General features: G+C 42.9%; 1 protein-coding gene and 1 non-coding gene across 2 annotated transcripts; one reads left to right on the forward strand and one right to left on the reverse strand.

Annotated features, from left to right (window-relative positions):
• Positions 1-1,866: 1,866 nt before the first annotated feature.
• On the forward strand, positions 1,867-14,330 carry FUNDC1 (FUN14 domain containing 1). Its single transcript, XM_019417343.2, has 5 exons — positions 1,867-2,029; positions 2,753-2,909; positions 6,622-6,697; positions 11,557-11,685; positions 13,698-14,330. Exons 1-5 carry the CDS (start codon positions 2,002-2,004, stop codon positions 13,773-13,775), a joined length of 468 nt encoding a protein of 155 aa, XP_019272888.1. The 5' UTR covers positions 1,867-2,001; the 3' UTR covers positions 13,776-14,330.
• TRNAR-CCU (transfer RNA arginine (anticodon CCU)) lies at positions 6,356-6,428 on the reverse strand. Its single transcript has one exon. It is a non-coding gene; the product is annotated as a tRNA-Arg (tRNA).
• Positions 14,331-24,077: the final 9,747 nt, after the last annotated feature.

Genomic DNA, 24,077 nt, shown 5'->3' on the forward strand with positions numbered 1-24,077 from the left:
AGGAGAGATTGGGCTACAGAAAGGGAGCAAGGGAGGGAAGGAGGTATGAACTCGGATGTGTTAACTTTTGGAAAAATATTTCAGAGAGGACCTCTGAAGAAAGAAAGCCTTAAAGCTGTTTTGTTTTGGAAAAGTGGAATCTTGCACAAAGTAACCGTCTTTGAAGGCTAACGTCTTCAGCCAGTCTTACAATTGAATTTGGGGGGCCACAGGCTGAGGAACTTTAGAGAACCAACCTTTGCATTTAAAGCACCAGGATTTGGGGACACCTGGGTGGCTCAGTCGGTTAGGCATCTTCATTTTAAGATCTTACGGTTTGTGAGTTCGAGCCCCTGTCAGTGCGGATCCTGCTTGGGATTCTCTCTCTTTCCTTCTCTCTCTGCCCTTCCTGCCCTCCTCTCTCTTTCTCAAAATAAATAAATGAACTTTAAAAAAAAAAAAGGGCTCATTTTCCTTTAAAGAAAAAATAAAGCACCAGGGTTTGAAAAGCTAAGTGCAATTATGCAAGTCAATATTTTAAGTAATGCAACCGTATGGGAGGGAGAAATTTCCTTCTTTCCCCCTAGGCTGCTTCCAGCTGGTTTAAGAATTAAATTCCTATGAGACAGGTGAACAGGAGGGAAAAAAACCAAACAAACAGTTTTATTACGTGTGCACAGAGGTCCAATAACGGAATTGAGACCCTCAAGAAATGACCAAGGTAGGCAGTTTTGATACATTTTAGACAAAGACAATAATTTCATGAGGAATTGACAGGATAAGGAAAATAGATATTTGGGAGCTTTAGTTAGTAACGAATTCTAAGCAGAATTCAGGCTGAGCTAGTAGATTAGGGGGGGAAAAATAAGGTTTGTTTCTACAGCTTTCTCGGTTTTAAAGTTCCTATCTCTGGTGATAAGTATGTCTTTTTAGTTCTCAGTACAGGGAAGGTAGTTTTCACATGGGAGATTTGTTTCCTGTTTTCAGGGGGACAGTGGAAGGTCTGAGCATCCTTTCACCGTTGTTATCCGGGGAGCTTCAATTCAAAATAGTCGATATGCCATTGCAGTATATTTGGGGGCAGTCGGCCCCGGGCTCCTACACGACCTATACCCAGAATTCCTTGCTTTCCCATTAAAGCGAATAAGAGGAGGGCTTTTTTTTTTTTTTTTTTTTTTTTTTTTAATTGTACAGCAGGTGCAATGCAAATTCAAAACAAGTTTAGGGACTGGTTTATGTGAACCTGAGTTAGCTGCTTGGTAATCAACACGGTGTTTCATTCTACTGAATCTGGTGGGGCTCCTGGGGGAAGAGCTTGACCTCCTTCCTCTCTCAGATTTAAGCAATAAAAATGATGCTGTAAAACTATGTCCTCTTGAATATCGTGTCAGGTCAATCCCTAGGCCCTTCCTCTACTTCCCTTGGGTTCCTGGCAGGAAACATGTGGACAGGGAGCGGATAAACAGGTTCCAGTTCCCAGCAGCAGCACGTTAGAAAAATTTTCCATCTGTTCATGTGCCCTCGCCTCCTCACAAAAGTGGGGTTTGAAACAGGGTTTCTCTTATCTCCTTTTAAAAGCCTTTTTTTTTCCTCAGGCGCTCGCATTCTCGTGCAGTGTTGAGAACGCCAAGCTGGACGGCGCTTTACGCCGTCCGGCGAGGCCGCCTCTCCTCCAGCCCTGGGGCTCTTTAAAACAAGACCCCGGAATTTAGTTACTGAAATTCTAGGAGGGGTGGGGGTGGGGTGGGAAGCCAGGGTTGCGACGGGCAACGCACTACAACTCCCGCAAGCCCTCGCGCGGCGGCTAGCCTCCCTCCCTCAACCCACCCACCGCTGAGCCTTGCGCTTGCGCGGAAGACCCAGCGCTGAGAGGAGGGGCGGGGACCGGACAACGCGCCCGGAGGGGGAGGAGGAAAAAAGGGACCATAGACTTTCACCTGGGCCTAGAACGTCTCTTAAAGTAGTGGGGAGAGGCAGGCGGGCGGGTGGGGACCACCTTCAGAGCTGGCCGCCGGCGGTGTCATGGCGACCCGGAACCCCCCTCCCCAAGGTGAGCGGCCGGGGCCCGGAGTAGTAGCTTAAGACGCGGCTCACAGCTCTCGACCTTGCTCCCGGGGGCGCCTCTTCTTGCCCCTGCCCCAGGGCTCCTGGGGCTCTGGTGTTTGGAGGCACCCCTGTTGAACTAGACTCCCTCCCCTCACAGCGGAGAGCGACCCCTGTCCCTAACACAGCCCCGCCTCCTGCCCTACCTTCACCTCTGGTCCTTCATGTCCATCTTCAGACGTGCTGCTTTGGCCTTGACTGAAGTGATTTCATCCTGCCGGGCCCCTAACCGGTTCGGCCAGGGGAGGACCCCCCCGCCCCCCACCCCCACCCCCACCACCATTCCTCCCACTGATGAAACTGGATCTAGCTCTGGTCCTGACCCTACTGAGATTTGGGGGTGACCCTTCATGCTGTGAAACTCTGACCTGACCTTACTGCCATTGGTGGGGGCGGGAGGGGGGCGGCCCCTCACTTCTGTGTAACTCCGACGTGGCTCCGGTTCGGGCCCCTAGGCCGGTCCCTGGGCCTTTGGAAAGGAGATGCCAGGCTCTTTGGAAAGGGATTGGATGTAACAAACTAATGTTTCCATCTGGGCATTTTTAGCTGCCGGCCAAACCTGGCAGTGAGTTATAACAGCTAAAAAAAAAAAAAAAAAAAAAAAGCTACGGGACGTTTCTGACTTTTGGTCGCCTCTAAATTTCTTTCTTTCCCATTTTGTATTTTGAAGAGTATGAAAGCGATGACGAGTCTTACGAAGTGTTGGATTTAACTGACTATGCAAGAAGACACCATTGGTGGAATCGAGTGTTTGGCCACAGTTCCGGACCTATGGTTGAAAAGTACTCAGTGGCCACCCAGATTGTAATGGGTGGGGTGACTGGCTGGTGAGAACAACATCTTTTTCATTAAGTTTCGTGGGCAGCCGCACTGCTGCCCTTTTGTAAACAGGCCAGTTACTGTGCACGTTCAGTGGCTTTACACTGCTAATCCCGGAAGAGCGCAGCCTTGAGGCTTTTCTCTGTGATGTGATGGGTGTGATGGACACACTCAGGAGCCTCAGTGTGTGGTTTTGGTGATCTGCTCCCCCATGCCCACCACTTGTGCCGCTGTTCCCTCCTGTCCCGCCCTTTGATCCTTTATGTACTTTTCCACCTCCTCAGATGTAGCAGATGTAGAGTGTATCGGATTCAGGGACAGTGGCTAAAACGGAAGAAACATAGGAGGGTTAATTACATGTAAATAATTTTGACTTGTTCAAGGCTAACAACTGGAAAAACCTGTGAGGACTCCCGCAGTGGGACTGGTCTCCAGGACTGTCAGCCTGGAAAATTCTCAGTGCAAATTATTGATTATGATACCGATGGTTCTGTGGATGTTCACTGGGCTAATTTGGATTATTATAATACTTTGAAGAAGAGTTGGAATTAAACCTGGTCTTTGCTGGAATTACAGGACTGATTGCTTACTCAGTAATAATATTGTGGAATGCATTAAGGAGGAGCAGTTAATAAGCATTAACCTAAGTACCCAGTGAATGTTCTAGACTTCATGCTTACATAATTGCTACTATAGATCAAGTTTATTCGTCTTGGAATAAAAGATTAGCCAGATGACAAGGGTCGAACAAGTATGGCCCTTTATTTTGAAAATGTTCACGACCGTAGACAATTTTTGTAGTTGGCGGGGGATGCTTAGTTTGTGAGTAATCATCGTTTTCTTCGATTCTAAGTTAAGTTTATCTTACATTAAAAATTTCCCTATTTAAACTTGATAAGTATTACATTTCTTTGTGCCGTTTTGTAAATGCCGTTTCATGGTAGAAACCTGCATGGTGAAGATTCCATGGTGCAGAGTTGCAGTATTTATTCATGTGTACTTATTAATGCTGCTAACGAAAAGACCTGCAATTAGGAGAGAGATGCCTGGTCAGGGCCCTGGTTTATTCAATTGATTCTCCGCAGATGGTTTGGACCTCGACCCCTGATAATGGAGAGTCTGGTCCTCTGCTCAGCTGAGCTCACCGTGTGGTGCCCTTGGGTGATTGGTTCATGTGAGGTTGGGCCTAAAGCCCCGTCTTAAAGGAGACTAAAAAATAATGGAGCGATAGAATTATCACATCATTGTGTGCTTTCTCCTCGTAGGCCAGACTCGGTGAGAAGCCCCATAATTGGCAGAAGTTTGCTTGGATATCCTAGAGACAGAGCAGGGGGAGTTAGTAGCTTTATTTTAGTGGCTCATGCCATCTAGCAAAGGGTAGACGTGCTTGTGGGACACGGTCCCTGGGACGCAGTTGTGACTTGGCTGCTGCTTGCCTCCTCTGCTCCTTTATCAGAGCCTGTGTTGCTAACTCCCCTACTGAGGGGCACGGTCTTCGTAGTAATACGTATGTCTGGATTATAGGCAGTGTTGGCCCAGGAGCTGTTTCGTAGGACTCTAATATTACACAGGTGGTTTGTTGCAATGACTTTGGATCCAGCATAGTACATTTTGGCGATTCTTCTTAAGGTGTAGAACTGCCGTACTATTGTGGCATGCATGAAGGAGGAATGGTTAATAAGCATTAATCTAAGCAGTTCACGTTTCAGACCAGTTCAGGACGTGGCCTGGGAGGCTAAGGAGATTACATGCAAGTGTAGGCAGGTAGAGGTTTTGGATGATGAGAAGAAATACCAGGGTGGGTGTCTGCTAGGAGAGATGGGAGGTGTGAAAACTAGCCAGAGGGCCCACGCTTAGTGTGGTCTGGAAGCAAGGCAGTGATGTCCTTGAGAATGGAAGGAAGACAGTCAAATGATCTGGAGATAGAGTATATAGAAATGGCAATCAGCTGGCCCCCCGAAGGTGATGAAGAAGCCAGAGTCTGAGATGACCACGAGGGGGGAAACCTAGAGAAGGGCACTGTCGCTTACAGATGGGGAACCTTAGCAACAGTGGATTTGGTTGGAGAGAGGATTTTTGCCTTGGGACGTTCGAATATGTGGTTCTGTGTGCCAGAGAAGCCCCTGGAAATGTAAAATGTCCATTTATGACGGCATGTTAGTTTCCTAGAGCTATTGTATCAAAGTACCGGGACTAGGTGGCTTAGAAATCCAAGAAATGTATTCTTTCACAGGTCTGGAGGCTGGAAGTCTGAAAGGTGTGAGCTGAGTCGGTTCCTTCTTGGAGGCTCAGAGGGAAAAATCTCCTAGCTTCTCTCCTAGCTGTTGCTGGTTGCCAGCCGCCCCCGGCATTCCTGGGCTTGTAGACATAGCACTCCGATCTCTGGCTGCACCATCACATGGCTGTGTTCCCTCTGCGTGTCTCTGTGACATGTTGGATCAAGTCATACTGCATTTTGGACCCACTGTATTGCAGCGTGGCCTCATCCTAACGAATTACATCCTCAGTGACCCTTAATCCAAAGAAGGTCACGTTCTGAGATTCTGGGAAGGACGTGAACTCGGGCTTGGGGGGAGAGGGCGCTCTTCAACCCAGTTCAGAAGGCTAGAGTTAGAAATCTGGGCTTCTTTTACAACAGTATGGATCTGGAATACTGAGGGAATATGAGCTCACCACAGGGGAGAATTAATCAGAAAAGAAGTATGGACTGACATTCTTACAGGATAGATGGGAGAAAATAGGTTTAATCTAGAGATGGATAGACATCGGTATAGATGGAGGTAAAGAAGCCATGAGAGGGGCGCCTGGGTGGCTCAGTCGGTTAAGCGTCCGACTTCGGCTCAGGTCATGATCTCATGGTTTGTGAGTTCACGCCCCACATGGGGCTCTGTGCTGGCAGCTCAGAGCCTGGCGCCGGCTTTGGATTCTGTGTCTCCCTCTCTGCTCCTCCCCTTCTCGCACTCTGTCTCTCTTTCTCTCTCTCTCTAAAAAATAAGTAAGCATTTTAAAAAAAGTTAAGCAGCTGTGAGAAATATGGGCTTAACTGTAGTCCTGAAGGTGGAACTTAAGTGGGACCTTAAAGGGTGGAAAAGCTTTAGATGAGCAGAGCTAGGCAGAAACCCCTAGAAGCAGGGAGATGAATAGCTTGAGCAATGGTGATAACCTGTTTGGAAACTAATGGTATTGGCGCAGAAGGGTTGGGTAGAGTGGGGGTTGGCCAAGTGTATGGAATGTCTTGACTGCATTATAACAAACAAACAAAATCACTTTTCTTATGGGGAATTTCAAATTCTACAAATGTAGAAGGGAGAGCACAATGAGGCCCTTGGGCACTCAACATTGTTTCAGTAGCCAATCTTTTTTCCTCTAAATTCCCCTCCTCTTCTCTCCATCCCTGATTTTGAAGCATATCACAATTTAGATCGTACACTTTTTTCTTTTTAAGTAAGCTCTAGGCCCAACGTGGGACTCGAACTCACGACCCTGAGATCAGGGGTCGCGTGCTCTACCGACTGAGCCAGCCAGGCATGCTAGATTGTGCACTATTGACTTGCCTATATAACGAGGGAAACACTGAGGGGTTCTGAGCCGGTAAGGGATATGATCAAAAGAAATGGAAAGACATTAAGATTTTATTAGGAAAGCAATGAAAAAGAGAAGAGGGAGAGAGTTTAGTACCTCACTGGTTGTTCTCATCTTTTGTCATTTCTTTCATTCAAGGTGTGCGGGATTTTTGTTCCAGAAGGTCGGAAAGCTTGCAGCGACCGCTGTAGGCGGTGGCTTTCTTCTTCTTCAGGTATGTCTAAGCCTCAGTCTTTGCCTCTGCTTACATATGTAGCCCTCGGGGACTGCGAAAGTCAAGGTCAGCCATTTCATTCCTGTTCATTTTAATAGAGGGTGGAGGGGTTTTTCTTTTAGGTACCAGTTTATGGAAGAACTAAAATGAGTTTTGAAAGCTGACATCTGTCATGAAAAACACCAATTTAAATACGTCTGCATTCCGTAACCATGGTTTGATCCCAGCTAAAGAGATCCCAGTTAAAAAGACAACTATCAAAGTTCGAGGTGCCTCATTTTTTTTTATGACGTACCAGATTTCCCTTGAAACAAAATAAACATTTCATCCATAATGTAACCTCATCTTGACCGTTTTAAACGTATATTTAAAAATCAGACAGATAAAATTTAGAAGATCTCTTTCTTTTCCCCATTTTCCAGCCATGCAATTTTCCTTCCCAGAGGAAATTGCTGTTAGCAATTTCTATCTTGTTTTTTAAAACTGGGAAACCATAATAATCTAGAAAGTGGAAAATAGGGTTTAAAAAATCGTCCGTAATCCTATTTCTGAGGCAGGGGGATTTGAAATTTTAGTTTTTGTTCATGTTCCTCTAAGCATAAGGTTTAAAAATGCCTTGCAGTTAGAGGATGTTTATCAGGATATTGTCTGGCATTCATGTCTGTTTGGCATATATTTTTCCAAAAATACCATTCCCTGAAGATCAAATATAGTAAATCCCAAAACTGAAAATCTCTGGGAATGAATGTTAGCAATAATTTTAAAGATATAGAGGACTGTCGTACCAGATTTTTAAAATGATAGATGTTCATGGCAACCAACATCTGACTTCAGTACCAAAGCCATTGATCATGTAATAACCAGTGTCATTGCCTGAAGTGCAAAGGGACTGAATTCGTGTGTGTTAAGCATAGATTTTGAGTTGTTTACTAAACAGCTATGTACGCGTGTGTGTGTGTTATTTTTCTAAACAGCTTTTAAAAAAATATATTTTCTTTCTATCAGTGGCATTATTAGGAGTACTTGCCTATTGTGGTAAGAGGTAAAAAGGAATATGGTTAATATCGAAACTTAGGCCTTTGGATGAATATGCCAGCCTCGGTACAGAAGACAATTGTACTTAAGCTGATTTTGACTTGTGTTTATATAGAATCAAGACACATTTAACTCGACAGCTATTTTGAAAACTCAGTTGTCTTTTCTGTGTAAGGGAAAAGGGTACCGAATTGAAGCAGAGTTTTCCTAAAATGTTCACAGAATAAAGAGAATTAATACATGTCAGTCCACTCTGTCAGTTTTTCAGAAGTCTGTTTCAGTCCCCTCAATAGACTCCCTTCAGGTTCACATGTTGCCATTGCTGCCTTCTACGGCTCTGTGCCTAATCGACATAGTCTTTGAAGTCACTAAGCGGAAGACTGTGGGACCTGTCTGCATCAAGCCAGCTTTTCCCACAAATATGACTCACGTTGAAAGCTCAGTAGGAAGAAACTGAAAGAGGAAATCAGAGTAACACATGACTTTTAGCCTAAGTGCCCATTGTTCTTTAGGCCTGCTTTCATGTTTCCATTACCTTTACTTATATTTAGGAGCACCTGAGTGGCTCAGTCAGTTGAGCGTCCAACTTGGGCTCAGGTCATGATCTCGTGGTTCGTGAGTTCGAGCCCCACGTCGGGCTGGCTGCTCTCAGCATGGAGCACACTTTAGATCCTTGGCACCCCACCCCACCCCTCCCTCGTGCACACACAAGCTCTCTCTCAAAAAGAAAGAAACCTTAAGAAAAAGAAATTTGTTGACTTAGAACTTAAAGCTTTTCTAGTAGCTCAGTGTTCAGTGTTCTCCAGTTATTTATCACAGTGCCATCTTAAAATAGACAGTGGTATGCAGATCTTTTAAACTTAGTTTTTATTTTTTTGTAGTCGTTTATGTGCCCCTAATTGAAAGGGTCAAATACATGTACAAGACTCATTATAGGTTAGAGTAATTCCCTACCTCCCTCACTACCTACCTTCCCCATTTTTCCCTCCCTTGAGGCAACTCCTTGAACTCTTAGCCGATGCTTAAGGTACTTATTTCCTTTTTCCTAAACAAGTTAATTGAATATTTCTTGATCTTTCACTTTGAGGTATTGACTAGTGGCTTCCTGTTATAGAATATGAGAATTTATCATTTATTGAACTTTCCTTGCCCACCGTTCCCCTCCCCCCAGTCTCACACACTTGCCTGCTTTGTGTTCCTCTGTGCCCCCCCTCCAACCCATGCATCATCTGAGTATTGTTATTTCATAATTGTGTTAGATCATTACCTGGAGGTCACTGAGCCTGAATCTGTAAATTTATGTGTTTAACCATGTTTGGGAAGGTTTTGACCATTCTTTTCTTTTCTTTTCTCTTCTTTCTTTCTTTTTTAAATGTTTATTTACTTTTGAGAGGGGGGAGAGAGAGAGAGTAGAGCAGGGAGGGACAGAGAGAGATAGGGAGAGATTATGACCGTGATTATGTGCATATTAGGCTTTTTGATAATGTCCTAGTGTTTGTTCATTTCCTTATTCAGTCTTTCAGATTGTGGAATTTCTAGTGATCTAGCTTCACGTACACTGACTCTATGTTTTGTCATCTACTTTTCCGCCATCAAGCCTTGCCAATAAATTTAGTTCAGATATTGTATTTTCCAATTCTAGAATTTTCATTTGGCTCTTTTTAGATTTTCTGTATCTCTGGTGAGATTCCTTATCTTTTCATTGATTACAAGCACAGTTTCCTTTACCTCATTGAGCATCGTTCTAATGGCTGGTTTAAAGTCCTGATAATTCAAGTATCTGGTTCATCTTAAGGTTGGCATCTGTTAATTTTCTTTTGAGACTAGGCCATATTTTCTTATTTTATCCTATATCAAGAAAGTTTGTGGAGTTTATCCTGGGTATTGGGAATGTTATGCTCTGGAAACTCTGGATTCTGTTTTATTCCTCTGAAGAGTATTGATATTTCGCTTTTGGCAGAAAGTTGACTTGGTTGGACTCAAATGGCAGACTGTTTCACCTGAGGTGGGTAGCAGCTCAAATCTCCATTCAGTCCTGTTAGCCTTGGCCAGATTGCACGGCTCTGCCTTATGAATGTGTGGTTCGGGACTTGGGTAGAGTGTACACGTCGAATTTGGGACTCCCCTTATCTAGCGCTCTCATTTCTGGCAGTTGTTATTGTCGTAGACTCTGTCATCTGGTTCTTTGGGCCAGAAAGATGGCATGTTTTCTGTTAAAGGTTTAGCCACCCTGCACGTGCATCCTGCCCTCAGGATAAAACCAGAAAAATGGGCAACTGACCTTACATTGTTGCTTTCCTGCAAGTTTCAACTCCCTTTGAGGTCTACTTGCTTTTGCTAATTCTGGAGTGCTTGTATTTTAACCAGGGTTTATAGTTGCTATGTACGGGAGGGTCCCTAGGGCTCACCATCACCTCCTTGCCTGTGACCCAAATTGCTGTGTCAGGTGCTGCCAGGAAAAGCTTGCACTTGCCATTTGATTTGATCACCACTCTTTTGCTGAGGCTGGAGTTTGAAGTGATAATAGGTGAATCGATACAGGAAGAAATGCAGATGAAGAAATTCTTCTATGGAGTCAATGGAGTCATTCACAGTGAAAATGGAACTTAAGATTCCCATGCAATCTACTTATATACAATCACATACTTTTGTTATTTGAAATATTTTATTTATGGTTCAAAGTCAAGTGATGCCTTACAAGATTACAAAGAAAGCATAAGCTTGATAGAAGTGATTTATAATGGTATACCTGGCTTAATTGTTTACTGCTCTTGTGATTCTTTATATTTTTTTATTTATTTTTTTATTAAAAAAAAATTTTTTTTTAATGTTTTATTTATTTTTGAGACAGAGAGAGACAGAGCATGAACGGGGGAGGGGCAGAGAGAGAGAGAGGGAGACACAGAATCGGAAGCAGGCTCCAGGCTCTGAGCCATCAGCCCAGAGCCCGACGCGGGGCTCGAACTCACGGGCCGTGAGATCGTGACCTGAGCTGAAGTCGGACGCTCAACCGACTGAGCCACCCAGGCGCCCCAATATATTTTGATTTTATTATTTGAAGAGACTAATTTATGGTACTGGCTTACACACTATGTTATGGTTCAGATTATTTGTAGTGTCTCCATAGTACCACATTTGGGGTTTTCTTATAGTTAATATGCATTTAGCTATGGTTTTATTAAAAGGAATTATGGCATGAAACCTGTATAGAGCATATTTCTTTTGTATTCCGCTTTCAAAAGCGATTACCAGAAAGTATTCTTAGTCAGAGTTAGTAAAGACCCTTTATCAAGCTACTTTAGATTTCTTTAGTGACCTAATAACTGATTGGCTTCTGATCCCTTATAACTAAACATCTATTTAATTAAAAGGTACTGTTTTATTAGCTGTATAATTTAGATAGTTTCTGTGTCTTTTTAGCTAATTCTCAAATTCTAAAAGTTATGATAGAATTATAGTACAGTTATAATATAGTTTATTCCACAATAAAAAGATTGTGGAATCTTTTCCCATCATGTAGTATATGTTTCTTAACGTAGTGTTCATCACATCTAAATAATTAATTATGCTCAATATCTTTTTTCCCTTGTGGACCCAGAGCTCTTTGAGCGTGGGGACTTACTTATGTCTCTCTTCTTCTTGGCTATAGTTACAATGCTTGGCACAGGGTAGGCACTCAGTGTTTATTAAATGAGTAAATTGTGATATCTTACCTATAAGCCTCATAGATTTCTTGAAATCTAAATGTCCATATATTCCTGTGTAAGAGATTTGTCAACAGCCTGGTTGGTTTACAGTTAACCGTTTTGATTATATTTTTGCAGATTGCCAGTCACAGTGGCTATGTGCAGATTGACTGGAAGAGAGTTGAAAAAGATGTAAACAAAGCGAAAAGACAGATTAAGAAACGAGCAAACAAGGCAGCACCTGAAATCAACAATATAATCGAAGAAGTAAGACGATGTACATTTTTGGCTCCTTTTTTTTTTTTTCTTTATGGGTTTCGCTTAGCAGAAAATGCGACTGGTGATTGCCTTTTAAAAAGTTGGTGTTTTTGGTCATGTCTGGAGTGTTCAGTAAAACTGTTGGGATCAAGCCACCATTTCAGTCAGTCATCATTAGGGCGCCTCGCTGGTTCAGTTGGAGGAGCATGTGGCTCTTGATCGTCCGGGACATGAGTTCCAGCCCCATGTTGGATGTAGAGGTGACTGGAAAAAAAAAAAAAATCAATCTGTTTTTGTTTTTGTTTTTGTTTTTGTAGTAGTTAACATAGTTTTTCCTGCCCATCTCCTACCTACTTTGATCTGCATATAAAAACTGATAACATGACTCTTCCAGAAGTTTTCCTCCGGTTTTACAAATGTGTACATGTGTAGGCAAGGTTTGGTACAACTAAAACTACCTGGTTTTTTTTTTTTTTTCACGAGGTGGGATATTTTGAAAGTGTGTGTATTTTAGTAATAGTTTTATTAATGTTTTTATGTGTATTCTGTCGTCTTCTAGTCTGTTTAGAATTGAATTGAATACTCCTTGCCTTCGTTTTTGTTCTGGTCTCTTAATACCTCCAACTTTTTATTTTGAAAACTTTCAGACCAGTTGAAGAGTTGAAGGACTTTTCAAATACCCCTTGTTGAAGGACACATACCCTTCACCTATTTACCAAATCGTTTTACGACATTTGCTTTAGCTCTGTGAGTGTGTATGTGTGATTTACACTTTTTTTTTTTTTGCATAATCATTTACTACATGATTACTTTTCACTCAAATCTTCAGCATATATCTTCTAAGAGATAGATGTTCTCTTCTACAATTACCCTATTTAACAGGATGAAGTAATATTTCCTAGTATGCAGTCCATGTTAAAATTTTTCCACAAAAATCTCTTCTATACATTTTTCCGCCAGTCAAGAATTGCATATTGCATTTGGTTGTCGTGTCTCTGAAGTCTCCTTTGGTCTTCAACGGTCCCCTTATCTGTGGGGGTTCCCCCCCCCCCCCCGTCCTTCATGACACTGACATTTTTGAAGCATCTAGGCAGAATATCCCACAGTCTGGCTTTGTCTGTTGCTCTTTCCTGGTTTTATTTGGGTTAAACATTTTATCAGGGTGATATTTTTTTGATCCTTGTACCTTTTTCCTTGCTGGCTAAGTGGACTGTTAATAAAAATCTTTGTGCCTGCTGTGGGCATTTATTAAATCTGTGCTAATAACTTGCATTCATTTATGTCTGCCCTATAGCTTCTTGTTCCCTGTGAGATTTTTGCTGCTGATATACCTATTATCTCGGTAGCCAAGAAGCTTACTGTGTCTGGCCAGGACTCTGTGCTCCTTCAGATTGTAATGGACAGTCCTGGCATCTTGTGTGGTGGTTGGCACCCGCAGCAGTAGGTGTAGAAGCGTTTTTGCCAAATATTTATTGGATTGGGGAAAACAGCCGTGAAAACGTTACTTGGCACCAAATTCAGTGGTTAAGAGTGGCTTTTTAAATTTTTAATTTGCGTCATGTTTTTTTCTTTTTCTTATTGTGGCAAAAGATACGTAATATAAAATTGACCGTTTTAATATACCTATATATATAGGCCACGAGTTCAAGTCCCGCTTTGGTTTCCACGCCCAGCACGGAGCCTACTTAAAGAAATATATATATACACGTATATGTATTCTAGTAGCATTAAGTACATTCACACTTCTGTGCAAACATTACCACAATCCACGTGTAGAACTTTTTCATCGTCCCAAACAGAAACTCTAAGCATTAAGCAATAATTCCCACAATGAACCCCTCTCCCCAGCCCTTGGTAGCCTCTGTCCTACTTCCTGTCATGATGAATTCCAGTATTCACGTTAAGCGGAATCACGCAACGTTTTGCCTTTTCCGTCTGTTGCACTTAGCGCAGCGTTTTCAAGGTTCGTCCACGTCGTAGCACAATTAAGAGTCTTTTTTTTGTTTAAACTTCTGTTTCAGGCAACAGAATTTATCAAACAGAACATTGTGATATCCAGCGGATTTGTGGGAGGCTTTTTGCTAGGCCTTGCATCCTAAGGAGATGAATGTTCTAGCACAGCGGAGTCACCTTTAAGAAGAGAACGGTGGCCACGGGTGGTCTGTCAACACGAGACGCCATCAGATTGTCCAGGGCAGCAAGAAACAACTGGGTGGACACTGCCAGACTCAAGACTTAGTGTTTGGCCATTGATGTTTGGCAGACCAGCATCGGCTGTGAAAACAACCCCTATGGCATGCGTACGGTAGTATTCCTGAGCAAAACATGGCTTTCGTTTATTTTTTGAAAATTTGCATTTGTTTTTAAATTAGCCTATAAAATACCGGCCTTGGATGCAGACCGCTCGAGAAAAAACAACGTGTCGGATAGATGCCCCAGTGCAATGCCCTCACTTCGTTTAAGTAAGATGGTACTCATTTTGCTTTGTGGTGTAGTGCCAGTAATTAAAACTCTGTATCGTAGCTTCAACATCAAGCTTGGCTTTTTTCTTTTTAAAGATACGTTTGCAGTAAACGGAAAAAACTGTAAAGCCCTTCCGTGGAAGGATGTAGAAGTGCTAGAATTATTAAAGATATTAAACAGATTTAATACCAGTTTTTAGGTGGTGGTTTTCTGCGATTCTTACTTTGCTTCTATAGTAGTTATAATAAACAGTTTCAAGGAAGGCTCTTCTAAGGAAATAGTCATGTCTGAAGCTCTTTCTCCTTTTTTTTTTTTTTTTTTTTTTTTTTATGTCTGTAGTTCTAAAAATGTCTTGTATATAAGCTTTTTCAATTAATTTATTTATCCTGGCGGCCCAGGCAGAGCTAATTGTTTTGAGGGAGCATGTAGTTGGGTCCCTGATTCATTTTATTAACCTTGAGTGAACTTCCTTTATCATTTCTAAAAATCCTAATTATTATTTTGGCCCCTTCTTCCACCAAGAGGTACAAACCACTTTAAATTACTTATTTTAAATAAGTAAATTTACTATTTGAAGAACATTGATTTTCTGCGTCACTATGAAATCGGAACTGAAAGAGAATTTTCTCTCTGATCTAATCTGAGACGTAAGTGCTAAGACTTTCAGGTTTTGGTAGCATCGTGTTGAGCACTAGATGAGTTGACTTGTTTCTCTGAGCCCGATCACACTCCGTCAGAGGCTCCTTTGCCCAGAAGAGCTTTCTGTATTAATTCTTTTGTTCATAGAACCCTATGTTGGAATTGGAAAAACAGCAGAGCAGCCTGTATTGGGGGCTTCAGATTGGAAAGTTTATGTATTTCTTCCGAGAGAGAGGATGTGCGTGCACACGCACGCACAGGTAGGGGAGAGTCAGAGAGAGGGAGGGAGAGAATCCCAAGCAGGCTCCATGCTGTCAGCACAGGGCCCGCAGCCGGGCTCGATCTCACGAACCGTGAGATCGTGACCCGAGCCGAGATCAAGAGTCCAACGTTTATTCGTGAGTTCGAGCCTCACGTCGTGGGGCTCTGTCCTGACAGCTCAGAGCCTGGAACCTGCTTCGGCTTCTGTGTCTCCCTCTCTCTCTGCCCCTCCCCCTGCTAATGTTCTCTCTCTCTCTCTCTCTCTCTCTCTCTCTCTCAAAATAAACATTAAAAAAATTTTTTTTTAAAGCCTGACGCTTAACTGCACCACCCGGGCACCCCAGCCTTTCTTAATATGAAGTGATTTCACTTATAAATACTTGTTTTGTCCTTGAGCTTTTCTCTCTTTTGCCCTTGCCAAGCCTTCCACTGCTGTGGAATTAAAGGGGAAAATCTGCTACATCAGGTAGAATATTGGCTGTACTTCTGCGTGCCATATCCGTGTGATGTTTTCACCTGATACAATGAGGCAGCCTACTGTGGGGAGCTCTGAGAGTTGGCTCAATTTGTTCATTTTGGAAAATTTGCCGTGTCTGCTCTGTGCATGCTACACTAGGAAAGTGGGGGCACAAAAATGCCTGCCTTCAAATAGAGACTAAGATATTCCCCTATAGAAGTTCTATAATAATATTGGAGAACGTGGCATATGATTAGTGGCCAATAAGGATAGGGCTATCTACTTAGGGAGAGGTAAGGATAACTACTTTCAGAGTCCAACCATGAATGAAACCTGAAAAAAGATGGCCCTTCATTCTCTCCCCTACCTTTCCAAGTATCTGTTGATGTGTTTGAAAACATTTACAGACCAAAGTGAAATCCCATCTGGGCTCTCCATACTGTCTTTTCTGTGTTAGTGCCCCTTACTCTCTGCCTCATATCTGCACCATCTCCCCATAAGGTTGTAGGCTACTTGAGGCAGGCCTCTGTGTTCATCTCTAACTTGTTGACGCGTGCTGTGTAATGCTTTGCTCAAGGGAGGTATTCATTTAATGTTGGGAATGGGCGACTGAGTGTGTGGAAAGCCCGTTACTGTGCCAGAGGGTTGGTGTTAATCCATAGGAAACTTTTTCTGGGTGGCAGTCCAGTAAATCAGAGGCTCCATCACAAATGACTTGGTGGGGCTTAGCTAGAATGAAAAGCCTATAGCCTGCCTTTGTGTAAAATGGGGATTTTTTTTTTTAAATGTTTGAGGGCATAAAGACTATTTGCAAAATCTGTTTAAACTCGAGCGTGTGGGATATAGGTATTTTGTGGCCTAGGCTTTGGAAGATATTTAAGGACATTTCGACTGGTTTTTAGTTTATTTTCTTCCAATGCTCCCCACCCCCCTCACACACAAAAAGACGACTTTGAATGTGTTTTCTTATTTCAAATACAATATAAATGAAATATGCTCATGAGAGAAAATTACATCAGCATAAAGAATATATAGAGGGGCACCTGGGTGGCTCAGTCAGTTAAGTGTCCGACTCTTGATCTCAGCTCACATTGTGAGTTCAAGCCCAGCATTGGGCTCTGCACGGGGCATGAAGGCTACTTAAAAAAAAAAAAAAATTATATATATGTATATATATATATATACATATATATATATACATATATATATATATATACATATATATATATATATACACATACACGCACACACGTGTATATGTATATATACATGCACATATATACATGTGCATATATATATATATATATAATGTTTGTAATATGATGTACTTAGACATAACTATTGTCCATATTTTGGTACATAGCCTTTGGAGTCTTTTCTACCTGTGCATGAACACATTGTGTGTATTTTGTATAAAAGTTGAGTGTAGTTTATGTACTGTTTTATAAACAGCTATTTTCCGTTCCATATCATGAATATCTTTTTAAAATAGTGGGTACATTTATGGTGACAGATATAAGTGCCCAACCTCATCCCCTTTTATGAGACAACCGTTATTAAAAGTCCTTTTGAGGGGCGCCTGGGTGGCGCAGTCGGTTAAGCGTCCGACTTCAGCCAGGTCACGATCTCGCGGTCCGTGAGTTCGAGCCCCGCGTCAGGCTCTGGGCTGATGGCTCGGAGCCTGGAGCCTGTTTCCGATTCTGTGTGTCCCTCTCTCTCTGCCCCTCCCCCGTTCAAGCTCTGTCTCTCTCTGTCCCAAAAATAAATTAAAAACGTTGAAAAAAAAAAAAAGTCCTTTTGATATACTTTTTACTATATACTTATTTTTATTGTCCAAGTTTGGCTAGTATATATTGAATGCCCACTCTGAAACTTAAGGAATTTTGTGTATATGCACTTTGGTTTTTTTGGTGGCTAATATATTTTGTCCTTCCAGTAGATGCCTTTATTACTTTAAATATCATACTTTTTCTACCCTTATTTACCAACTTGAATAATATTAGCTAACTCCTTGTCACTAAAGATGAGGAAAATGAACTTATCTCTTCCCTCCTACTGTCTGGCCTCCTGAGTTTTGTTAAATTGTCATTACTTTTAATGGTACATTCAAATGACAGAATTCTGTGCAATTACTAAGAGGAATGTAGAGCTGTATCAATTGACCTGGCAAGATCCGTATGTTAGTGATATAATCAGGTCACAAACAGTGTGATCCCAACTTCTTTGAAAAACTACCTGGGAGCATAAATATGCACATGGATGTTCATAGAGGCGATCTCTGAGAGTGGTGGTGTATATATAGGATTTTCACGTTGTATTTTCAACATTTCTACATCACCTTAAGTCCTTACGGTGAGTACGTGTTAATTTATAGTTAGCAAAAGGTTTTTTTAGAACTAGGAATAGGAATTTAATAGGTTACTTCTTTTCTTTCTCTTTTCTTTTTTTTTTTTTTTTAGGTTCTTGCTAGTTTAAGGGACTCTCTTGAACTTCTTTGCCTCACTTACTGAGTTAATTTTTTAAGTTGTTTCGTCAAAATATTGTGCATAGTTTAAGAAGTCAAACAGTGTTTATCTACAAATCAGCCTTCTAAAACAAGGAGCACGGGGCGCCTGGGTGGCTCAGTCGGTTAAGCGGCCGACTTCGGCTCAGGTCATGATCTCACAGTCTGTGAGTTCGAGCCCTGCGTCGGGCTCTGTGCTGACAGCTCAGAGCCTGGAGCCCATTTCAGATTCTGTGTCTCCCTCTCTCTCTGACCCTCCCCTGCTCATGCTCTGTCTCTCTCTGTCTCAAAAATAAATAAACATTAAAAAAAAAAAATTAAAACAAGGAGCACGTCTCTGATCTACCCTTTTCCAACTTGGTGCTTCTTTCCCCAGAGAAGGTGTCCACTCTATTGGTTGTTTGTTTTGGTTTTTACTACAACCACATTTCTTAGACTTTGTATTATGATAAATGACTTGACTTGGACTTCCTAGAAGTCCTAGATGTGGATTTAGTTCTGTAACACCTTCCTTTTTACATCCTTGTGGTAGCGACTTACCAAATTTCTATAAAGTTTTCTACGTTGTTACGACAAATAGTGTTGACTGTTGACTAAGGACACAGCCTCCTATAAGTCCCTTTGTATGGCTCCAGCTGGAATCTAGCCTTAGCCTGAACCTGCGAATAGCTCTGGAGCTCGAAGGGTGCTGTGGCTGGCAGAATAATGGCCTCCCAAAGACATTCGCGTCCTAATCCTCTGAACCTGTGAGTACGTTAGGTTATGTGGCAAAGGGGAATGAAGGTTGCAGATGTGATCAGAGTCGCTAATCCACCAGTCTCAAAGAGATTATTCTGGAGTATCCTGGGCCCAATGTAATCACAAGAGTCCTTAAGATAGGAGGAGGGAGGCAAAGAAAGAGAGAAAGAGATGTGACTGTGAACGAATGATCAGACTGGCGCTGTGCTGTGGTTTTGAAGAGGGAGGAAGGGGGCCGTGAGCCAAAGAATACTGGCGGCCTCTTGAAGCTGGACAAGGCAAGAACACACATTCTCCCCTACTGCCTCTAACAAGGAACACACGGCCCTGCTGACACCTTGATTTTAGTTCAGCGAAACCCATGTTAGATTTTTTACTTTCACACCTGTAAGGGAATAAATTTGTGTTGTTCCAGACACTATGTGTGTGATCGTTTGTTATAGCAGCAATAGAAAACTAATACGGGCACCACAGACTTGTCCTCTGTTGTGGCAAGGGAGATGGCTTTTTTTTTTTTTAACTTTTGGTTATTTTCTGTTTATCTATTTACAATGCAGGGGAAGGGCAGAGGGAGAGGGAGAGAGAGAGAATCCCAAGCAGGCCCTGTGCTGTACGTGCGGAGCCCGATGTAGGGCTCGATCTCATGCACCGTGAGATCCTGACCTGAGCCGAAATCGAGAGTCGGATGTTTAACCGACTGAGCCTCCCAGGTGCTCCAAGAGCTGGCTTTTTGTATCCCCATATAGGCCAGGTACTGGTTACAGCCTGTCCTTAGGGGTTGGGATGGTAACCTCCCAGCCTGGGATGCACTGTCTTCCTCAGAACCATCCTCCCAAGAATGGTGCAGCCATCAGCAGTTAATACGCCAGCTGGGCAATACGTATACTGCCTCAATTAAAGGGGTCTAGGTGAGGGGCGCCTGGGCGGCTCAGTCGGTTGGGCGTCCGACTTCGGCTCAGGTCACGATCTCGCGGTTCGTGGGTTCGAGCCCCGTGTCGGGCCCTGCACTGACAGCTCAGAGCCTGGAGCCTGCTTCGGATTCGGTGTCTCCCTCTCTCTCTGCCCCTCTCCCACTCTCTCTCTCTCTCATAAGTAAATAAACATCAAAAGAATTTTTTTTTGAAAAGGGGTCTAGGCGAGACACTGACAATCTTCACTACAGTGGGTAAATCTAAGGAAGCATTGCGCGTGTAAAACAACAGTCAATGTCTGCTTGGGGGTGGACGGCCAATAATGTCAAGTTCTTGTCTTGTTCCAGAACCTATTGATTGACCTCACATGTTGAGTGGGCAGGCATATTGAAATTTTGAGAGCAATCCCTAAATGCATGGCTGTGAGTCGTGAACACATCACATTTCAAGCACACCAATCAGCAATGCAGTCCGAAGGCAGGAGAGGAAGAAGAAAGAAGCACAGAAGAAACAAAGTAAACAGGAAGCATAAAACAAGATGGTAAAAGTCAACCCGAATATATCAGTAATCACACTTCAAAAGGAAAAATGAACAGAATTCACAATGCGATTTTATAGAAATATCATGCCACGTAGATTCAAGCAGAGGGATTAGAGCCACCGAAAAGGAAAGAAATGTTTCTAAAATGTCACCGTTCAGTAGAGAAGTCTCCAAGCCTCAAGATGTAATAAATCCCCTTTTCATTTCCCTTCAAATCGTCCCACCCCCACCCCAATCTGAGACTCAGCACCTGGTGTTTCTTTTTAAAAAAAATTTTTTTTTAACGTTTATTTTTGGGAGAAAGAGAGGGAGGCACAGAATCCAAAGCAGGCTCCAGGCTCTGAGCTGTCCGCACAGAGCCCGACGTGGGGCTCGAACCCATGAACTGGGGGATCATGACCTGAACCGAAGTCAGATGCTCAACCGACTGAGCCATCCAGGTGCCCCAGCACCTACTGTTTCTTATATCTCCTGCATTCTTTCTTGGATTACTAAATTTTTGGCTGAACTATTCTCTTGAGTAATTCCTACAGGTGTGGGAGGCAAACTTTCTGAGCTCTTGTACGCTTAAAATATCTTTTGTTCTCATATAATTTAAGATTGACAATACTTTTAGAATTTTGAAGACACTGCTCCATTGTATTCTATGTGATGTTGCATGATGTTAGTCGGCTTTGGAACCTTTCTGAGTCACCTTTTCTTTTTCTTTTCTTTGAAAGCTTTGTAGGTTTTTTTTTCTTTTGCCTCAGAATTTGGAAATTTCGTAAATGTGTCTCTAAATGTGAGTTTAAAAAAGCTGAATTAGCTGTAAAAATCCATGTCCGTGTCCTTTTGCTGTGTGTTATCATTACAGAGATGATACACCTGGAACGTTTAAAAACCAAGGCCAGGAGGAGGGGTTTAAACTCACTCCCTAGACTGTGAGATTGAGGGCCCCCAAATAAGTACTCAGTAAATAAGACAGGGAGGGATTCAGAATCATGAAAAGGGAACAATGTTTATCTCTCCTTACACCAGCATTCTCTAGGTCCTTTCATTCTGAAGATTCGTGTCTTTTGTTTAAGCAAATTGTACTTTTTAAATAGACTTGACTTGGGGCGCCTGGGTGGCTCAGCCGGTTAAGCGTCCGACTTCGGCTCAGGTCATGATCTCACGGTCCATGAGTTCAAGCCCCACGTCGGGCTCTGTGCTGATGGTTCAGAGCCTGGAGCCTGTTTCGGAATCTGTGTCTCCCTCTCTCTCTGACCCTCCCCTGTTCATGCTCTGAACTGTCTCTGTCTCAAAAATGAATAAACATTTTAAAAAATTTAAAAAAAAAATAAATCGACTTGACTTTTTAGAATAGTTTTAGATTCACCGAAAAATTGAGCAGCTAGTACCTTGTTCCCATGTATCTCCCCCAGACCACCACCGTTTTCCCCACGACTGTGGTACGTTTGTTACAATTAATGTACCGATGCTGACACCTTATTATTCACTGCAGTCTGTGCTTTATTCCCATTTCATTTGTACCTAATATCCCTTTTTGGTTATGTATTTTTTTTCCAGGATCTAATCCAGGATATAGCACATGACATTTAGTTTTGTCATGTCTCCTTAAGCTCCTCTTGGTGTGACAGCTTTTCAGACTCACCTTGTTTTTGATGACAGTTTTTGAAGAGTAGTGGTCAGGTATATTGCCGAGTGCTCCTGTATCGAACGTCTTCTGATGTGTGTTCACGATTGGACTGGAGTTCTGGGCTTTGAGGAAGGAGATGATAGAGGTGAAGTGCCATTTCCATCCCATCACATCAAGGTTTCATACTATCAGCATGACTTCGGGGCGCCTGGGTGGCTCCGTCGGTTAAGTGTCCCGCTCTTGATCTCGGCTCGGGTCGCGATCTCATGGTTCGTGAGATGGAGCCCCACATCGGGCTCTACGCTGACAGCGTGGAGCCTGCTTGGGTTCCTTTCCCTCTCTCTCTGCCCCTCCCCAGCTGGCACTGTCTCTCTCTCTCTCTCTCTCAAAAAATAAATAAACTTAAAAAAAGAAAAAGAAAAAACTGACATGACTTACCACTGCTGATGTCGGCCCTGATCACCTGGCTGTTGGTTGGGTGTCTCCACTGTCTTAAGTTTATTTATTTTGAGAGAGAGAGAGTGAGAGAGAGAGAGCACGAGAGGGGGAGGGCAGTGAGAGGGAGAGAGAGAACCCTAAGCAGGCCCCACCCAGGCGCCCCCATTGCAGCACTGTGCGAAAGGCAGCCCCACACTTACGGAGTGAGGAATGATGATACCCCTCTTTAGTGTGGCATAGCTACATAAATTATTTAATATTCTGCACAGGAGGTGAGGGTTTTCTCCCCCATTTATTAATGTACTCAGATCATTTTTTTTTTTTTAATTTTTTTTTAACGTTTATTTATTTTTGAGACAGAGAGAGACAGAGCATGAACAGGGGAGGGTCAGAGAGAGAGGGAGACACAGAATCCGAAACAGGCTCCAGGCTCGGAGCTGTCAGCACAGAGCCCGACGCGGGGCTCGAACTCACGGACCGTGAGATCATGACCTGAGCCGAAGTCGGCCGCTCAACCGACTGAGCCACCCAGGCGCCCCTGTACTCAGATCATTTATATCAGTAAGGACTCAAGGAGGTTTATTTTATGCTTTGGGCTGTAATCCAACACTATTTTGTTCTGACTGTTCCCGTTTTGACCATTGGGAGCTTTTTCTGTTGGCTCCTTGTGTCCCCTTTGACATACCCCCATCAGTGTGTTTAGCAAATCGTATTTTAATAATAATTTCGATTATTTCTCCCCTGACATGCTGTCCATCCTCCACTTCTGAACCCGGATTAGTTAGACACTGGAGCCTCTAGATTTTTCCTTGGTAACTTTTTAATACTTTCTGCTTGTTTTTTGCTTCGTATTCTAGGGCGGTTCCTTCATTTTACTTCCAGCCCACCAATGTGGTCTTTCAGGCTTGATTTATCATTCAGCCTGTTCATTAAAAGATTTAGGTTAGTCATTAATGTTCATTCGCTTATTTTCTAAGCCTCCTTTTTGTATCCCTGGTAGCTTCTTTTTCATTGCAATCTGTTGGTATTTCACTTTGTTTTTTTAATTTATTTTTTAAATTTACATCCAGGTTAGTTGGCATAGAGTGCCACAATGATTCCAGGAGGAGATTCCTTCATGCCCCTTCCCATTTAGCCCCTCCGCCCTCCCACAGCCCCTCCAGCAACCCTCTGTGTGTTCTCCATATTTAAGAGCCTCTTACATTTTGCCCCCCTCCCTGTTTTCATATTCTTTTTGCTTCCCTCGGTATTTCACTTTTTGTATTTTACTTTCCCATTGAGGGGGTTGGTTTTTCCTCAAGGATCTGGCAACTCTTGGCTTTCAGTTTGTATTTATGAATACAAGGATTGCTCTGATTGATATCGATAGCTGGAGGGGATTTACTTTGTAGCTCTTCAAGAGGCCAGGTCGCAGCTGCTGGAGGCCTTCCTTGTAGGTAGGTGGGGGGCAGAGAATAGTAGGCAAGTGCATTTTCTAGTCCCTGTCCTTGTCATAGTGCCAATTTTACTTTGTCAGCTTTTCCTGACCTCATTAGGGCCAGTTTCTTTATTTTATTTATTTAAAAAAAAATTTTTTTAACGTTCATTTCATTTTTGAGACAGAGAGAGACAGATGAACGGGGGAGGGTCAGAGAGAGGGAGACAGAGAATCCGAAGCAGGCTCCAGGTTCTGAGCTGTCAGCACAGAGCCCAACGCGGGGCTTGAACTCACGGACTGCGTGATCATGACCTGAGCCAAAGTCGGCCTCTTAACCGACTGAGCCACCCAGGTGCCCCTAGGGCTAGTTTCTTTAGAGAACATTCTTGGACTTCTCCTACCAGCAGTTCTTTTC

The sequence above is a fragment of the Panthera pardus genome, unplaced genomic scaffold, assembly GCF_024362965.1.
Source record: "Panthera pardus isolate Hobbes unplaced genomic scaffold, ASM2436296v1 HiC_scaffold_27, whole genome shotgun sequence".
Lineage (NCBI taxonomy): Eukaryota > Metazoa > Chordata > Mammalia > Carnivora > Felidae > Panthera > Panthera pardus.

Bases quoted from the DNA above. Each gene is read 5' to 3' on its own strand.
- FUNDC1 (XM_019417343.2), top strand. From the start codon at position 2,002: ATGGCGACCCGGAACCCCCCTCCCCAAG. The intron at 2,030-2,752 runs GTGAGCGGCCGG...TGTATTTTGAAG, and splicing joins CCGGAACCCCCCTCCCCAAG to AGTATGAAAGCGATGACGAG. The intron at 6,698-11,556 runs GTATGTCTAAGC...ATATTTTTGCAG, and splicing joins GTGGCTTTCTTCTTCTTCAG to ATTGCCAGTCACAGTGGCTA.